This window comes from Odontesthes bonariensis, chromosome 2 (assembly GCF_027942865.1).
Source record: "Odontesthes bonariensis isolate fOdoBon6 chromosome 2, fOdoBon6.hap1, whole genome shotgun sequence".
In the NCBI taxonomy this organism is placed as follows: Eukaryota; Metazoa; Chordata; class Actinopteri; order Atheriniformes; family Atherinopsidae; genus Odontesthes; species Odontesthes bonariensis.
In genome coordinates, this window is record NC_134507.1 from 538,261 (window position 1) to 557,590 (window position 19,330).

At 47.0% G+C, this 19,330-nt stretch overlaps 1 protein-coding gene across 1 annotated transcript in view; it reads right to left on the bottom strand.

Moving 5' to 3' along the window:
• Positions 1–19,330, bottom strand: part of cul9 (cullin 9) — a 62,625-nt gene that overhangs the window by 14,005 nt on the left and 29,290 nt on the right. Inside the window, exons 25-36 of the mRNA XM_075473956.1 lie at positions 16,695–17,017; positions 15,360–15,517; positions 15,043–15,241; positions 12,672–12,843; positions 11,920–12,065; positions 11,701–11,827; positions 9,443–9,648; positions 9,070–9,326; positions 7,513–7,624; positions 7,164–7,415; positions 4,850–4,990; positions 4,608–4,772 (exon numbers count right to left, since the gene is read on the bottom strand). Coding sequence (XP_075330071.1) covers positions 4,608–4,772; positions 4,850–4,990; positions 7,164–7,415; positions 7,513–7,624; positions 9,070–9,326; positions 9,443–9,648; positions 11,701–11,827; positions 11,920–12,065; positions 12,672–12,843; positions 15,043–15,241; positions 15,360–15,517; positions 16,695–17,017 — 2,258 coding nt within the window. The remainder of the gene's footprint in view (positions 1–4,607; positions 4,773–4,849; positions 4,991–7,163; positions 7,416–7,512; positions 7,625–9,069; positions 9,327–9,442; positions 9,649–11,700; positions 11,828–11,919; positions 12,066–12,671; positions 12,844–15,042; positions 15,242–15,359; positions 15,518–16,694; positions 17,018–19,330) is intronic.

The following is a 19,330-nucleotide window of genomic DNA, read 5'->3' on the forward strand; positions in this document are numbered from 1 at the left end:
CGGTATGCAGTATGCAGTATGTGGTATGCAGTTTGTAGTATGCAGTGTGCAGTATGTAGTATGCGGTATGCAGTATGCAGTATGCGGTATGTGGTATGCAGTATGCAGTATGCAGTATGTAGTATGCGGTATGCGGTATGCAGTATGCAGTATGCAGTATGCAGTATGCGGTATGCGGTATGCAGTATGCAGTATGCAGTATGCAGTATGCAGTATGCGGTATGCGGTATGCGGTATGCGGTATGCAGTATGCAGTATGCGGTATGCGGTTTGTAGTATGCGGTATGCGGTATGCAGTATGCAGTATGCGGTATGCGGTATGCAGTATGCAGTATGCAGTATGCAGTATGTAGTATGCGGTATGCTGTATGCGGTATGCAGTATGCAGTATGCGGTATGCGGTATGCAGTATGCAGTATGTAGTATGCGGTATGCAGTATGCAGTATGCGGTATGTGGTATGCGGTATGCAGTATGTAGTATGCGGTATGCGGTTTGTAGTATGCGGTATGCGGTATGTAGTATGTGGTATGCGGTTTGTAGTATGCAGTATGCGGTATGTAGTATGCAGTATGTAGTATGTGGTATGCAGTTTGTAGTATGCGGTATGCAGTATGTAGTATGTGGTATGCAGTTTGTAGTATGTGGTATGCAGTATGCAGTATGTGGTATGCGGTATGTAGTATGCAGTTTGTGGTATGCAGTATGCAGTATGCGGTATGTAGTATGCAGTATGCAGTATGCGGTATGCAGTATGCGGTATGCAGTATGCGGTATGTAGTATGCAGTATGCGGTATGTAGTATGCGGTATGTAGTATGCAGTTTGTGGTATGCAGTATGCAGTATGCGGTATGTAGTATGCGGTTTGTAGTATGCAGTATGCGGTATGTAGTATGCGGTATGTAGTATGCAGTTTGTGGTATGCAGTATGCAGTATGCGGTATGTAGTATGCGGTATGCAGTATGCGGTATGCGGTATGCAGTATGCGGTATGCAGTATGCGGTATGCAGTATGCAGTATGTGGTATGCAGTATGCGGTATGCAGTTTGTAGTATGCAGTATGTAGTATGCAGTATGCAGTATGTAGTATGCAGTATGTAGTCTGCAGTTTGTAGTATGCAGTATGCAGTATGCAGTATGTGGTATGCGGTATGCTGTATGCGGTATGCGGTATGCGGTATGCAGTATGCGGTATGCGGTATGCGGTATGCAGTATGCAGTATGCGGTATGCGGTATGCTGTATGTAGTATGCAGTATGTGGTATGCAGTATGCGGTATGCAGTTTGTAGTATGCAGTATGTAGTATGCAGTATGCAGTATGTAGTATGCAGTATGTAGTATGCAGTTTGTAGTATGCAGTATGTAGTATGTAGTATGCAGTATGCAGTATGCAGTATGTGGTATGCGGTATGCTGTATGCGGTATGCGGTATGCAGTATGCAGTATGTGGTATGCGGTATGCTGTATGCGGTATGCGGTATGCGGTATGCAGTATGCAGTATGCGGTATGCGGTATGCAGTATGCAGTATGTAGTATGCAGTATGCAGTATGTAGTATGCAGTATGTAGTCTGCAGTTTGTAGTATGCAGTGTGCAGTATGTAGTATGCGGTATGCAGTATGCAGTATGCGGTATGTGGTATACGGTATGCAGTATGTAGTATGCGGTATGCGGTTTGTAGTATGCGGTATGCAGTATGTAGTATGTGGTATGCGGTTTGTAGTATGCAGTATGTAGTATGTAGTATGTGGTATGCAGTTTGTAGTATGTGGTATGCAGTATGCAGTATGTAGTATGCGGTATGCAGTTTGTAGTATGTAGTATGCAGTTTGTAGTATGCGGTATGCGGTATGTAATATGCAGTATGTAGTCTGCAGTTTGTAGTATGCAGTATGCAGTATGTAGTATGTGGTATGCAGTTTGTAGTATGTGGTATGCAGTATGCAGTATGTGGTATGCGGTATGCGGTTTGTAGTATGCAGTATGCGGTATGTAGTATGCGGTATGTAGTATGCAGTTTGTAGTATGCAGTATGCAGTATGTAGTATGCAGTATGCAGTATGCGGTATGTAGTATGCGGTATGCAGTATGCGGTATGCAGTATGCGGTATGCAGTATGCAGTATGCAGTATGTGGTATGCAGTATGCGGTATGCAGTTTGTAGTATGCAGTATGTAGTATGCAGTATGCAGTATGCAGTATGTAGTATGCAGTATGTAGTATGCAGTATGCAGTATGTAGTATGTAGTATGCAGTTTGCAGTATGCAGTATGCAGAATGTAGTATGCAGTATGTAGTATGCAGTTTGTAGTATGCAGTATGTAGTATGCAGTATGTAGTATGCAGTTTGTAGTCTGCAGTATGTAGTATGCAGTATGTAGTATGCAGTTTGTAGTCTGCAGTATGTAGTATGCAGTATGTAGTATGCAGTATGTAGTATGCAGTATGTAGTATGCAGTATGAAGTATGTAGTATGTAGTATGCAGTATGTAGTATGCAGTATGTAGTTTGCAGTATGTAGTATGCAGTTTGTAGTCTGCAGTATGTAGTATGCAGTATGTAGTCTGCAGTTTGTAGTCTGCAGTATGTAGTCTGCAGTATGTAGTATGCAGTTTGTAGTCTGCAGTTTGTAGTCTGCAGTATGTAGTATGCAGTTTGTAGTCTGCAGTTTGTAGTCTGCAGTTTGTAGTCTGCAGTTTGTAGTATGCAGTTTGTAGTCTGCAGTATGTAGTCTGCAGTTTGTAGTCTGCAGTATGTAGTATGCAGTATGTAGTATGCAGTTTGTAGTCTGCAGTTTGTAGTCTGCAGTTTGTAGTATGCAGTTTGTAGTCTGCAGTTTGTAGTCTGCAGTATGTAGTATGCAGTTTGTAGTCTGCAGTATGTAGTATGCAGTTTGTAGTCTGCAGTATGTAGTCTGCAGTATGTAGTATGCAGTATGTAGTCTGCAGTATGTAGTATGCAGTATGTAGTATGCAGTTTGTAGTCTGCAGTTTGTAGTCTGCAGTATGTAGTATGCAGTTTGTAGTCTGCAGTATGTAGTCTGCAGTATGTAGTATGCAGTTTGTAGTCTGCAGTTTGTAGTATGCAGTTTGTAGTCTGCAGTATGTAGTCTGCAGTATGTAGTCTGCAGTATGTAGTATGCAGTATGTAGTATGCAGTATGTAGTCTGCAGTTTGTAGTCTGCAGTATGTAGTCTGCAGTATGTAGTCTGCAGTATGTAGTATGCAGTTTGTAGTCTGCAGTATGTAGTCTGCAGTATGTAGTATGCAGTTTGTAGTCTGCAGTTTGTAGTATGCAGTATGTAGTCTGCAGTATGTAGTCTGCAGTATGTAGTCTGCAGTATGTAGTATGCAGTATGTAGTCTGCAGTTTGTAGTCTGCAGTTTGTAGTCTGCAGTATGTAGTATGCAGTATGTAGTCTGCAGTTTGTAGTCTGCAGTATGTAGTCTGCAGTATGTAGTCTGCAGTTTGTAGTCTGCAGTATGTAGTCTGCAGTTTGTAGTATGCAGTATGTAGTATGCAGTTTGTAGTCTGCAGTTTGTAGTCTGCAGTATGTAGTATGCAGTTTGTAGTCTGCGGTATGTAGTATGCAGTATGTAGTATGCGGTATGTAGTATGCGGTATGTAGTATGCAGTTTGTAGTCTGCAGTATGTAGTCTGCGGTATGTAGTCTGCAGTTTGTAGTCTGCAGTATGTAGTATGCGGTATGTAGTATGCAGTATGTAGTATGCAGTTTGTAGTATGCGGTATGAAGTATGTGGTATGCAGTATGCGGTATGCAGTATGCAGTATGCAGTATGCGGTATGTAGTCTGCAGTTTGTAGTATGTAGTATGCAGTATGCAGTATGCAGTTTGTAGTCTGCGGTATGTAGTATGCAGTATGTAGTATGCAGTTTGTAGTATGTAGTCTGCAGTATGTAGTATGCAGTATGCAGTATGCAGTATGTAGTCTGCAGTTTGTAGTATGCAGTATGCAGTTTGTAGTATGTAGTATGTAATTCAATTCAATTCATTTTTATTTATATAGCGCCAAATACAACAAATGTCATCTCAAGGCACTTAGATAGTAAGTCCAATTCAAGCCAATTGGAATTCAATTAATGTAGTATGTAGTATGCAGTTTGTAGTATGCAGTATGCAGTATGCAGTATGTAGTATGAAGTATGCAGTTTGTAGTATGCAGTTTGTAGTATGCAGTATGCAGTATGTAGTATGCAGTATGCAGTATGTAGTATGCAGTATGCGGTATGTAGTATGCAGTTTGTAGTATGCAGTATGCAGTATGCAGTATGTAGTATGAAGTATGCAGTATGCAGTATGTAGTATGCAGTATGCAGTATGAAGTATGCAGTTTGCAGTATGCAGTATGCAGTATGAAGTATGCAGTATGAAGTATGCAGTATGCAGTATGTAGTATGAAGTATGCAGTATGCAGTATGTAGTATGCAGTATGCAGTATGAAGTATGCAGTTTGCAGTATGCAGTATGTAGTCTGCAGTATGCAGTATGAAGTATGCAGTATGAAGTATGTAGTATGCAGTATGCAGTATGTAGTATGTCTGTCTAAATGTGTTTAAAGCGTGTTTAAGGTGCGTGACCTCTGACCTCGGGGAAGTTGCAGCTGAAGCAGGAGGACCAGCAGCACCTGGAGCAGGTGCCCATGCTGCCCATGTTCTCCTTGCAGAGGATCTGGTCGCAGCCTAGAGGGTTGGTGCACCACGTCAGGTTGGAGCAGCACTCCACGTAGCCTCGCATCAGGGCGCTCTCGTACTGCCGAGAGGAGCAGAGAGAGTGAGCACGCCGCGGACCCCCGGGCACCCCGCCGGCGGTCATGTGACCAGCGTTACCTTGGCGATGGTGTCCTTGTCGGTGAGCATGCTGAGGAAGAACTGTGAGGTGGGCTGGGCCTGGCAGTCTGTGATTGGACAGTTGCAGTTCATGACCAGGTTCTGTTCGATCCTCGCCGTCAGGTACTCCTGCCAGCACGACTGCAGGACAACACACGCAACCGTTAAGAACACGGAACCGTCACACACACGGAACCGTCACACACACGGAACTGTCACACACACGGAACTGTCACACACACGGAACGTCACGCACCCGGAACGTCACGCACTCGGAACGTCACGCACTCGGAACGTCACGCACACGGAACCGTCACGCACACGGAACCGTCACGCACACGGAACCGTCACACACACGGAACTGTCACACACACGGAACCGTCACACACACGGAATGTCAAGCACACGGAACCGTCACACACGCGGAACCGTCACACACGCGGAACCCTCACACACGCGGAACCCTCACACACGCGGAACCCTCACACACACGGAACCCTCACACACGCGGAACGTCACACACACGGAACGTCACACACACGGAACCCTCACACACACGGAACGTCACACACGCGGAACGTCACACACGCGGAACGTCACACGCAGAACCCTCACACACACGGAACGTCACACACACGGAACCCTCACACACACGGAACGTCACACACACGGAACGTCACACACACGGAACCCTCACACACACGGAACGTCACACACGGAACGTCACACACGGAACGTCAAACACACGGAACGTCACACACACGGAACGTCACACACACGGAACGTCACACACACGGAACGTCACACACACGGAACCCTCACACACACGGAACGTCACACACGGAACGTCACACACGGAACGTCAAACACACGGAACGTCACGCACCCGGAACGTCACGCACTCGGAACGTCACGCACTCGGAACGTCACGCACTCGGAACGTCACGCACACGGAACCGTCACGCACACGGAACCGTCACGCACACGGAACCGTCACACACACGGAACTGTCACACACACGGAACCGTCACACACACGGAATGTCAAGCACACGGAACCGTCACACACGCGGAACCGTCACACACGCGGAACCCTCACACACGCGGAACCCTCACACACACGGAACCCTCACACACACGGAACCCTCACACACGCGGAACGTCACACACACGGAACGTCACACACACGGAACCCTCACACACACGGAACGTCACACACGCGGAACGTCACACACGCGGAACGTCACACGCAGAACCCTCACACACACGGAACGTCACACACACGGAACCCTCACACACACGGAACGTCACACACACGGAACGTCACACACACGGAACCCTCACACACACGGAACGTCACACACGGAACGTCACACACGGAACGTCAAACACACGGAACGTCACACACACGGAACGTCACACACACGGAACCCTCACACACACGGAACGTCACACACGGAACGTCAAACACACGGAACGTCACACACACGGAACCCTCACACACACGGAACGTCACACACGGAACGTCACACACACGGAACCCTCACACACACGGAACGTCACACACGGAACGTCACACACGGAACCCTCACACACACACGGAACCCTCACACACACGGAACGTCACACACACGGAAAGTCACACAGAAAACGTCACACACACGGAAAGTCACACACACGGAACGTCACACACACGGAACGTCACACACGGAACCCTCACACACACACGGAACCCTCACACACACACGGAACCCTCACACACACACGGAACCCTCACACACACGGAACCCTCACACACACGGAACGTCACACACACGGAAAGTCACACACACGGAAAGTCACACAGAAAACGTCACACACACGGAAAGTCACACACACGGAACGTCACACACACGGAACGTCACACACACGGAACGTCACACACGGAACCCTCACACACACACGGAACCCTCACACACACACGGAACCCTCACACACACACGGAACCCTCACACACACACGGAACCCTCACACACACACGGAACCCTCACACACACACAGAACCCTCACACACACACAGAACCCTCACACACACACGGAACCCTCACACACACACACACACACACACACACACACACACAGAACCTTCACACACACACACACACACAGAACCTTCACACACACACACACACACACACACACAGAACCCTCACACACACACACACACACACACGGAACCCTCACACACACACACACACACACAGAACCCTCACACACACACACACACACACACACACACGGAACCCTCACACACACGGTGACTCAGCAGTTCTGACCTGGCAGCAGTAGTGCAGGCAGCTCAGCGACGGCGTCGGCTCCACGCCGCCGGGGGTCCGGGGGCCCAGGCAGACGGGACAGGTGGAGGCGGGGCTCGGTGGCGGCTGGGGGTTTCGGCACTTCAGCCCGGCGGCCATGATGAGGGCGTCGGGGTCGTCGGTGTAACGCTGCACCAGCAGGTCCACGTTCCACTTACAGTGGACCAGCAGGTGCTCCGCCCAGTCCAGGTCCAGGCTCAGAGTCGCCGACACCTGAGGGGTCAGAGGTCACAGAGACGAGGTCACAGAGACGAGGTCACCTGACTGCGCCCACAAACACGCACGCCAACGCCGCGGCCGTGAGTCCCACCTGCTGCACCGTCCGCTGCATCAGCTGACGGACCTCCTCCTGGGTCATCGTGCGGCCCATGGAGAACAGAACGGCATCCAGGACGCCGTCCTCAAAGCGCCGCGGCACCAGACTGTCAACACACACACAGAAAGCCCACCAATGTACACACCTGAAAACACACGCACACGCAGACGCACACGGCCTGATCCAGATAACGCTTCATCTGTTCTGGTTCTGTTGGGCCCTTTAAATGTTGAACTCATGGAGGCAGGACAGCAGGGGGCGCTGTTCCACCTCTGAACCTGTCGCTGCAGGTTGTTTACATATTTAATGTTTACATGTTGAAGGTTTACATGTTTAATGTTTACATGTTTAAGATTTACATGTTTAATGTTTACATGTTTAAGGTTTACATGTTTAACGTTTAACATGTTTACGTTTAAGGTTTACATGTTTAATGTTTACATGTTTAATGTTTACATGTTTAATGTTTAAGGTTTACATGTTTAATGTTTACATGTTTAAGGTTTACATGTTTAATGTTTACATGTTTAAGGTTTACATGTTTAACGTTTAACATGTTTACGTTTAATGTTTACATGTTTAAGGTTTACATGTTTAATGTTTACATGTTTAATGTTTAACATGTTTACGTTTAATGTTTACATGTTTAAGGTTTACATGTTTAATGTTTACATGTTTAAGGTTTACATGTTTAACGTTTAACATGTTTACGTTTACTCTTTACGTTTAATGTTTACATTTAAAGTTGACATGTTTAATTGATTGCACGTTTTCATGATTACATGTTTAATGTTTAAATTTTCAATGTTTACATGTTTGTTTACATCTTTAAATGTTTACGTGATTACATGTTTACATGATTACGAGTTTAATGTTCACATTTTTAATGTTTACATGATTACATGTTTAATCTTTAATCTTTACATGTTTAATGTTTACGTTGAATGTTTACATGTTTAAATGATTGCATGTTTAATGTTTACATGTTTAATGTTTACGTTGAATGTTTACATGTTTAAATGTTTAATGTTTAAATTTTCAATATTTACATGTTTGTTTACATATTTAAATGTTTACATGTTTACGTGTTTAATGTTTACATGATTACATGTTTACGTTTAATGTTAACATGTTTAATGTTGACATTTTTAATGTTAACATGTTTAATGTTGACATGTTTGTAATCCAGATGTTTCCTGTTCTTCCTTAAAGCTTCCAAACACTAAATCTGACCCAGGAACCTGAGAATGTCTCACTTTAGAGCAGGTTGGACTTATCGCTGTCGTTCCTGCTCATTTCTCTGAGACGTAAAAGAAGATGAACCAGATCAGTTTCAGCAACATTAAAGTTTATTTCCTTAAATTTTGAGATAAAAAAAGTCAGAATTTTACAAAATAAGTCCAACAGCAAGAAGCAGATTCAGAAGTTTAGATTCTTTTAATATAAAATGAAACATTTACAGTTTAGCTGAACCACTACGAGTGTGCGAAGCAGGAAGTGAAGCCCTGACAGACTGAGCGCGTGCGTGAGGTCAGAGGTCAGAGGTCACACCTGATGTCGGCCAGGCTGTTGGCGGCAGCGTCCTCCCCGGGGTCGGCGCGGCTGAAGGAGAACTGGGCCTGGCCCTTCTGCGGCGTGGTCGGGTCCTCGGGCACGAACTCCACGATGTGCGGGTTGTCCTCGTTGCGCCGGACGCAGCCTTTGCTGATGACGTGCATGATGCAGGAGAGCACGTCGCCCGTGCTGCAGCTGAAGCGGCCGGCGCCCGGAGACCGGGACGCCTCCTGCTTCTGGCACGACTCCAGAACCTGAGGGAGACCAAAGGGAGACCGATGAGAGACGACAGGGAGACCAATGAGATGTGATCACATTCGGCGCCGGGCGCCACCGCAGCCCATTGGCCAGTTGACTGACGGCGACTCACCCTGAACACCAGGTTGTCGATGTGCATCTCCTTCTCCTGCTTCATGATGTGGACGATCAGGCAGTAGATGAAGTTGCGGTTCCTCTCCAGCGTGCTGGCCGCGTCCTCGTCCACGTTCAGGTACGTCTGCGTGGGCAGCAGCCGCACCGAGGACGGGGCGCCGTCCAGGCTGCGAGAGGCCACCTGCTGGTCCAACCGCAGCACACCTGAGAGCAGAGGGGCGGGGTTAGGGGCGGGGTTAGAACAGAGGGGCGGGGTTGGAGCAGGAGGAGGGGTTAGGGGCGGAGTTAGGGGAGGAGGAGGAGTTAGGGGCAAGGTTAGAGGATGAGTTAGGGGCGGGGTTAGAACAGAGGGGCGGGGTTGGAGCAGGAGGAGGGGTTAGGGGCGGAGTTAGAGGCCGAGGAGGCGGAGTTACAGGAGGAGGAGTTAGGGGCGGGGTTAAAGGAGGAGGAGTTAGAGCAAGAGGAGTAGCTAGAAGCGGGGTTAGAGGAGGAGTTATAGCAGGAGAAGGAGTTAGGGGCGGGGTTAGAACAGAGGGGCGGGGTTGGAGCAGGAGGAAGAGTTAGGGGCGGAGTTAGAGGATGAGTTAGGGGCGGGGTTAGAACAGAGGGGCGGGGTTGGAGCAGGAGGAGGGGTTAGGGGCGGAGTTAGGGGAGGAGGAGGAGTTAGGGGCAAGGTTAGAGGATGAGTTAGGGGCGGGGTTAGAACAGAGGGGCGGGGTTGGAGCAGGAGGAGGGGTTAGGGGCGGAGTTAGAGGCCGAGGAGGCGGAGTTACAGGAGGAGGAGTTAGGGGCGGGGTTAAAGGAGGAGGAGTTAGAGCAAGAGGAGTAGCTAGAAGCGGGGTTAGAGGAGGAGTTATAGCAGGAGAAGGAGTTAGGGGCGGGGTTAGAACAGAGGGGCGGGGTTGGAGCAGGAGGAAGAGTTAGGGGCGGAGTTAGAGGATGAGTTAGGGGCGGGGTTAGAACAGAGGGGCGGGGTTGGAGCAGGAGGAGGGGTTAGGGGCGGAGTTAGGGGAGGAGGAGGGGGCAGAGTTAGAGGCCGAGGAGGAGGCGGAGTTACAGGAGGAGGAGGAGTTGGGGCGGGGTTAGAGCAAGAGGAGTAGCTAGAGGCGGGGTTAGAGGAGGAGTTAGAGCAGGAGGAGGAGTTAGGGGCGGGGTTAGAACAGAGGGGCGGGGTTGGAGCAGGAGGAGGGGTTAGGGGCGGAGTTAGGGGAGGAGGAGGAGGCGGAGTTACAGGAGGAGGAGTTAGGGGCGGGGTTAGAGGAGGAGTTAGAGCAGGAAGAGGAGTTAGGGGCGGGGTTAGAGCAGGAGGAGCTAGAGCATGCGTTAGGGGCGGAGCTAGAGCAGGAGGAGGAGTTAGGGGCGGGGTTAGAACAGAGGGGCGGGGTTGGAGCAGGAGGAGGGGTTAGGGGCGGAGTTAGGGGAGGAGGAGGAGGCGGAGTTACAGGAGGAGGAGTTAGGGGCGGGGTTAGAGGAGGAGTTAGAGCAGGAAGAGGAGTTAGGGGCGGGGTTAGAGCAGGAGGAGCTAGAGCATGCGTTAGGGGCGGAGCTAGAGCAGGAGGAGGAGTTAGGGGCGGGGTTAGAACAGAGGGGCGGGGTTGGAGCAGGAGGAGGGGTTAGGGGCGGAGTTAGGGGAGGAGGAGGAGGCGGAGTTACAGGAGGAGGAGTTAGGGGCGGGGTTAGAGGAGGAGTTAGAGCAGGAAGAGGAGTTAGGGGCGGGGTTAGAGCAGGAGGAGCTAGAGCATGCGTTAGGGGCGGAGCTAGAGCAGGAGGAGGAGTTGGGGCGGGGTTAGAGCAAGAGGAGTAGCTAGAGGCGGGGTTAGAGGAGGAGTTAGAGCAGGAGTTAAATGAGGAGTTAAGAGGCAGAGTTAGGGGAGGGGGAGGAGTTAGGGGCGGGGTTATATGAGGGGGAGGAGTTAGATGAGGAGGATGAGGAGTTAAGTGCAGAGTTAAAGGAGGAGTTAGGGGCGGGGTTAGAGGAGGGGGAGCTAGAGCATGCGTTAGGGGCGGAGCTAGAGCAGGAGGAGGAGTTGGTGCGGGGTTAGAGCAAGAGGAGTAGCTAGAGGCGGGGTTAGAGGAGGAGTTAGAGCAGGAGGAGGAGTTAGGGGCGGGGTTAAATGAGTGAAGAGGCAGAGTTAGGGGAGGGGGAGGAGTTAGGGCGGGGTTATATGAGGGGGAGGAGTTAAGTGCAGAGTTAAAGGAGGAGTTAGGGGCGGGGTTAGAGGAGGGGGAGGAGATGAATGTTAAACCATGTCTCACCCCGGCTGGGATCGTCCGGCTGGCTGCAGGTCAGCGGTCCTTCATGGCTGATGAGCGGCTGCAGAGCGTGCAGCAGGACGGCGGCCGACACGCCGCTCACCTGCAGCAGATCCTCGACTCTGACGTCCTGCAGACACAAAAACACGGTGAGCGCACACCTGGTATATGATGCTGGGAGCGTGTCCTGGGCACTAGGACCCAGAGGCGGCGCGGCGTTACCTCCCGACTGTTGAACTGCAGCAGGATGAACATCTGCAGCGTGGAGACGTGCAGCGTCCAGCAGCCCAGCTGCAGCTCAGCGTGACCGAGCCACGTCCACTGCAGCCGCCGCGGCTTCGAGTGGCTCAGGCTGTAGATGGCCTGACCTAAAGGCAGGGAGGACCCGGGTTAGCATGGTTTATATCAGGGACCATCCGAGTTAAAGTTAGCCTGGTTTATAACAGGGACAACACGGGTTAAAGTTAGCCTGGTTTATAACAGGGACAACACGGGTTAAAGTTAGCCTGGTTTATAACAGGGACAACCGGGTTAGCATGGTTTATATCAGGGAAAAACTGGGTTAAAGTTAGCATGGTTAAAGTTAGCCTGGTTTATAAAAACCCGGGTTAAAGTTAGCCTGGTTTATAACAACCCTGGTTAAAGTTAGCATGGTTAAAGTTAGCCTGGTTTATAACAGGGACAAACCGGGTTAAAGCCAAAGGTTATTAGAGTGTATAACAGGTTATTAGACTTTATAACAGGTTATTAGACTTTATAACAGGTTATTAGAGTCTATAACAGGTTATTAGAGTCTATAACAGGTTATTAGAGTGTATGATAGGTTATTAGAGTTTATGACAGGTTATTAGACTTTATGACAGGTTATTAGAGTCTATAACAGGTTATTAGAGTCTATAACAGGTTATTAGAGTCTATAACAGGTTATTAGAGTTTATGACAGGTTATTAGAGTTTATAAATGGTGGAGCTCACTGTGGGTGTAGAACTGGGTGAACTGGGTGAGGTACGAGCAGAGCTCAGCTGGGAAATATTTTGTCGGCTCATCCAGGAAGCAGAGCGAAGACACGGCCCAGCAGCGTGGAGACAGAACCAGAACCTGGATCTCAGCCTCTTCCTCCGACTCCGCCCACTCCTCCTCCATCATCTGAGTGGATGAAACTGAGCCTTTAACAGAACTACACCAGCAAACAGTCCTGTTTATTCTTCCTTACAGAAATAATCTGACCCGGTAAACTCTCCCTGTGGAACACATAATCTGGGTAAACTCTTCTTATTGAACACATAATCTGGGTAAACTCTCCCTGTGGAACACATAATCTGGGTAAACTCTGCCTGTGGAACACATAATCTGGGTAAACTCTCCCTGTGGAACACATAATCTGGGTAAACTCTGCCTGTGGAACACATAATCTGGGTAAACTCTGCCTGTGGAACACATAATCTGGGTAAACTCTCCCTGTGGAACACATAATCTGAGTAAACTCTGCCTGTGGAACACATAATCTGGGTAAACTCTGCCTGTGGAACACATAATCTGGGTAAACTCTCCCTGTGGAACACATAATCTGGGTAAACTCTTCTTATAGAACACATAATCTGGGTAAACTCTGCCTGTGGAACACATAATCTGGGTAAACTCTGCCTGTGGAACACATAATCTGGGTAAACTCTGCCTGTGGAACACATAATCTGGGTAAACTCTGCCTGTGGAACACATAATCTGGGTAAACTCTGCCTGTGGAACACATAATCTGGGTAAACTCTCCCTGTGGAACACATAATCTGGGTAAACTCTGCCTGTGGAACACATAATCTGGGTAAACTCTCCCTGTGGAACACATAATCTGGGTAAACTCTCCCTGTGGAACACATAATCTGGGTAAACTCTGCCTGTGGAACACATAATCTGGGTAAACTCTCCCTGTGGAACACATAATCTGGGTAAACTCTTCTTATAGAACACATAATCTGGGTAAACTCTGCCTGTGGAACACATAATCTGGGTAAACTCCCCCTGTGGAACACATAATCTGGGTAAACTCTCCCTGTGGAACACATAATCTGGGTAAACTCTCCCTGTGGAACACATAATCTGGGTAAACTCTGCCTGTGGAACACATAATCTGGGTAAACTCTCCCTGTGGAACACATAATCTGGGTAAACTCTGCCTGTGGAACACATAATCTGGGTAAACTCTGCCTGTGGAACACATAATCTGGGTAAACTCTCCCTGTGGAACACATAATATGGGTAAACTCTTCTTATAGAACACATAATCTGGGTAAACTCTGCCTGTGGAACACATAATCTGGGTAAACTCTGCCTGTGGAACACATCTGGGTAAACTCCCCCTGTGGAACACATAATCTGGGTAAACTCTCCCTGTGGAACACATAATCTGGGTAAACTCTGCCTGTGGAACACATAATCTGGGTAAACTCTGCCTGTGGAACACATAATCTGGGTAAACTCTGCCTGTGGAACACATAATCTGGGTAAACTCTGCCTGTGGAACACATAATCTGAGTAAACTCTGCCTGTGGAACACATAATCTGGGTAAACTCTCCCTGTGGAACACATAATCTGGGTAAACTCTGCCTGTGGAACACATAATCTGGGTAAACTCTCCCTGTGGAACACATAATCTGGGTAAACTCTGCCTGTGGAACACATAATCTGGGTAAACTCCCCCTGTGGAACACATAATCTGGGTAAACTCTCCCTGTGGAACACATAATCTGGGTAAACTCTGCCTGTGGAACACATAATCTGGGTAAACTCTCCCTGTGGAACACATAATCTGGGTAAACTCTCCCTGTGGAACACATAATCTGGGTAAACTCTGCCTGTGGAACACATAATCTGGGTAAACTCTCCCTATGGAACACATAATCTGGGTAAACTCTTCTCATAGAACACATAATCTGGGTAAACTCTGCCTGTGGAACACATAATCTGGGTAAACTCTGCCTGTGGAACACATAATCTGGGTAAACTCTCCCTGTGGAACACATAATCTGGGTAAACTCTCCCTGTGGAACACATAATCTGGGTAAACTCTCCCTGTGGAACACATAATCTGGGTAAACTCCCCCTGTGGAACACATAATCTGGGTAAACTCTGCCTGTGGAACACATAATCTGGGTAAACTCTGCCTGTGGAACACATAATCTGGGTAAACTCTCCCTGTGGAACACATAATCTGGGTAAACTCTCCCTGTGGAACACATAATCTGGGTAAACTCCCCCTGTGGAACACATAATCTGGGTAAACTCTCCCTGTGGAACACATAATCTAGTATTTCAGAGGCAGCAGAACTGTTCTGGGGGGGAACCTGACCTGGTCGTGCTCCTGCAGGCGCCGGTCCAGCTGCTGCAGCTGGTACAGGTGGAACTCCTGCTGCAGCTCGGCCGACTCGCTCAGGTTCTTCAGCATCTGCTGAGGGAAGCGACTCGGGAAGCAGCTGCCGATCTGATCGATGACGGCGCCCTCCAGCCACATGTTCCCCTGAGCCAGCAGGCGGTCGCCCAGGTAGTACCTGAGCAGGTGGACGAGACAGTTAAACTGAGTTAAACTACAGCACAGACAGAGTTAAACTGAGTTAAACTACAGCACAGACAGAGTTAAACTGAGTTAAACTACGATGGCGTTCGGACCTGTAAAAGTGCTCAAAGGTGTTGGCGAGCTCCAGGCCGGACAGGAACAGCATCGGTTCCAGGAACTGCTGCAGCCGCTCCAGAGTCTCCACGCTGCCGCACGCCGCTCCGCTGGCCTGGATCATCTGGTCGATGTACTGAGCAAAGCGCTCGCTCACCTGCCCCAGGGGAAACAACAGCATCATCAGCCCCAGGGGAAACAACAGCATCATCAGCTTCAACTGAACACATCGTCTGTGTTTCAGACCTGAGATAAACTGAGATAAACCAGGTTAGAACCAGAGTTTCAGTCCCAGTTTAACTGGATCAGACTGCAGCCTGGTTTCTGAGTGTTCACAACAAACTGAACAGGAACCCGTTCATGTTCACTTCTTACTCTTTAAGAGCTCTGAATGAGCCTCCATAAAGGTGTAATCGAGTACTTTCAACTTCAGTTCATTTATCAGCAACAACACACACAATAAAGAAGAAGAATCAATGAGAGCAGCGGATGTTGAGGACCAACTACACCACAGTAATGAGGACACAAACCTTCATCCAGTCTCAACTTTAAACACAACTAGAACATTTCTGAAGAAATTTTGATGGGTGCCAATCTACTGCCCGCCCTATCAACAAACCCTTTAGTTCAGTTAAAGTTGAGTCTGCTGTCACATATAAACTTTGAATGAGGTCTCTGTGATGTCGTATGGCTGAGTTATGAGACCTCCGAAATAGGGCAGTTTTTGGCATTTTTGGCTCCTTAAGTGTTTTTCAATCGAATTTCCCATTGAATTTTGCACCTCTGCGACGCCCAAAAATTCTAAGACATGTCTGCTGAAGAAAGTTATGTCATTTTTATCAAGGTCCTGTTTAAAATACAGCTTTTATGGCATTTTCAAAATGGCCTCGGTAAGTGCTTTTCAATGCACTTTCCCATTGCATTGTGGGTATTTTCAAACTTCCCCTCACTATCAGTTTAAAGAAGAAAAGCAGATCAGATTTATAACATGAAGCTGTTATAACAGGGCAGCCATCTTGTTTATTCGTTTCTCTTGATATTCTTTTATGTATTTTAATTATTTTATTGTTTCTCTTTATATTCTTTTATGTATTTTAATGTTTCTTCCACTCCCTGCTGCAATGCTTTTATTTTATGGGAAGCACTTTGAACTGTTTGTCCATGAAATGTGCTATATAAATAAATTTGATTTGATTTGACAAGATAATCAAGTTAAAGTTGATGTAAAATGAAATCCTTTCAGAGTTTTCATCAGATTCATGTCAGGTGACCCTCCCCAAAGGGTTAACCTTCTTCAGCCCAGTTAAAGTGGAGTCCAGATGAAAGCGACTCACATGCATGGCTTTGAGGATGGAGAGCTGCAGCAGCGCCGCAGAGAAGCCGTGCCGCAGGGCGAGCACGAAGGCGGTCTGCTGCCCGAACAGCTCCTCCATGGCGTTCTTCAGCCGCAGGTACAGCGTCCGGTAACGCTCCACGAAGTCGGGCAGGCTGCAGCCAGACTCCAGGAACTTCTTCACCTGCCGCTGCACCACTCCCTGCCAGCAGAGGGCGATGCCTGCGATGCTGCTGCTGCTGCTCTTCACTTTGGGCTTGGCCGAGGACGCGGAGGAGGACGAGGAGGCGGCCGCGGGGTCTTTGTTCTTACCCTCCTTCCCATCTGGAAGACAAAGGTTCACAGCGTTGGTTCTCTGGACAGAGACAGACTCTCTCTGCCCACTCTGCCCAGAAAATGAAATGAAACTGCAGCCACAAACGTAATAAGCAGGGCCTCCGCTCTCTCCTTCTTTTCCATCTGAAAAGAAATCACGTCAGTGACTGTGATGGGAAGAGGAGGCCTGCTGCAAAAACACGAGCAGTCCAAACTGAAAGGAAAAGATGGCGTGTAAACGTGTCCTGATGACATCTGAAGGAAGCTGAACGAGGAGGCTCAGCCGGCGCCCCCTGCTGGCTGTTTCTATGCCGACAGGCGAGTTACAGGCTGTGTTCCAAACCGCCCACTTCTCCCACTACTCCTTCTAACTTTAACTTTTTTAAGTTCCCGGATGCATACTAGATTCTCCTAAATGTTGGGTATGCATCATGAGGTTACTACTCATACTCAAACTACCCAAGATGCAACGTAACGTGACGTCGCCGATCGTCATTTCCTGTCAAAACGGCAGTTTCAAGCTAGCTACAACGAGGGTAGGTTCACTTCCTGTTTTCAAAACAAAAGCACCAATTGTATGGTAATGGCTTTCCCTATGATAAAAGGCAACGGGTATTTTATTTTGTGAAAATAACAGGAAGTGCGTTAGCTCACTGCGGCTAGCTTTAGTAGCGCCGAATTCGTGGGAACAAAATTGTAAACAGCCGGTATTTTGTCAGGTTTTCAACACGTTGGGGATCTAAACGACTACTTTCTCTCCTGAAAATGTTTCAAATGTTGCTAAAGTTTACAGAGTTTAGAGCTTAAGGGAAATCAGCTTCAGGCCGGCTGATTTCGGCTCGGGCAGGAGCGCAATGCATTGTGGGTAAACGCTCTGCATACTGTCTGATCGATGAGTATGCAGTATGTAGTATGCAGTATGTAATATGCAGTATGTAGTATGCAGTATGCAGTATGCAATATGTAGTATGCAGTGTGTAGTGTGCAGTATGCAATATGCAGTATGTAATATGCAGTATATAGTATGCAGTATGTAGTATGCAGTATGTAATATGCAGTATGTAGTATGCAGTATGTAATATGCAGTATGTAATATGCAGTATGTAGTATGCAGTATGTAGTATGTAATATGCAGTATGCAGTATGTAATATGCAGTATGTAATATGCAGTATGTAATATGCAGTATGTAATATGCAGTATGTAGTATGCAGTATGTTATATGCAGTATATAGTATACAGTATGTAATATGCAGTATGCAGTATGTAGTATGTAATATGCAGTATGCAGTATGTAATATGCAGTATGTAGTATGCAGTATGTTATATGCAGTATATAGTATACAGTATGTAATATGCAGTATGCAATATGCAGTATATAGTATGCAGTATGTAATATGCAGTATATAGTATACAGTATGTAATATGCAGTATGCAGTATGTAATATGCAGTATGTAATATGCAGTATGTAATATGCAGTATGTAATATGCAGTATGTAATATGCAGTATGTAGTATGCAGTATGTTATATGCAGTATATAGTATACAGTATGTAATATGCAGTATGTAATATGCAGTATATAGTATGCAGTATGTAATATGCAGTATATAGTATACAGTATGTAATATGCAGTATGCAGTATGTAATATGCAGTATGTAATATGCAGTATGTAATATGCAGTATGTAGTATGCAGTATGTTATATGCAGTATATAGTATACAGTATGTAATATGCAGTATGCAATATGCAGTATGTAATATGCAGTATGCAGTATGTAATATGCAGTATGTAATATGCAGTATATAGTATGCAGTATGTAATATGCAGTATATAGTATACAGTATGTAATATGCAGTATGCAGTATGTAGTATGCAGTATATAGTATACAGTATGTAATATGCAGTATGCAATATGCAGTATGTAATATGCAGTATGCAGTATGTAATATGCAGTATGTAATATGCAGTATATAGTATGCAGTATGTAATATGCAGTATATAGTATGCAGTATGTAGTATGCAGTATGTTATATGCAGTATATAGTATACAGTATGTAATATGCAGTATGCAGTATGTAGTATGTAATATGCAGTATGCAGTATGTAATATGCAGTATGTAATATGCAGTATGTAATATGCAGTATGTAGTATGCAGTATGTTATATGCAGTATATAGTATACAGTATGTAATATGCAGTATGCAATATGCAGTATGTAATATGCAGTATGTAATATGCAGTATGCAGTATGCAGTATGTAATATGCAGTATGTAATATGCAGTATATAGTATGCAGTATGTAATATGCAGTATATAGTATG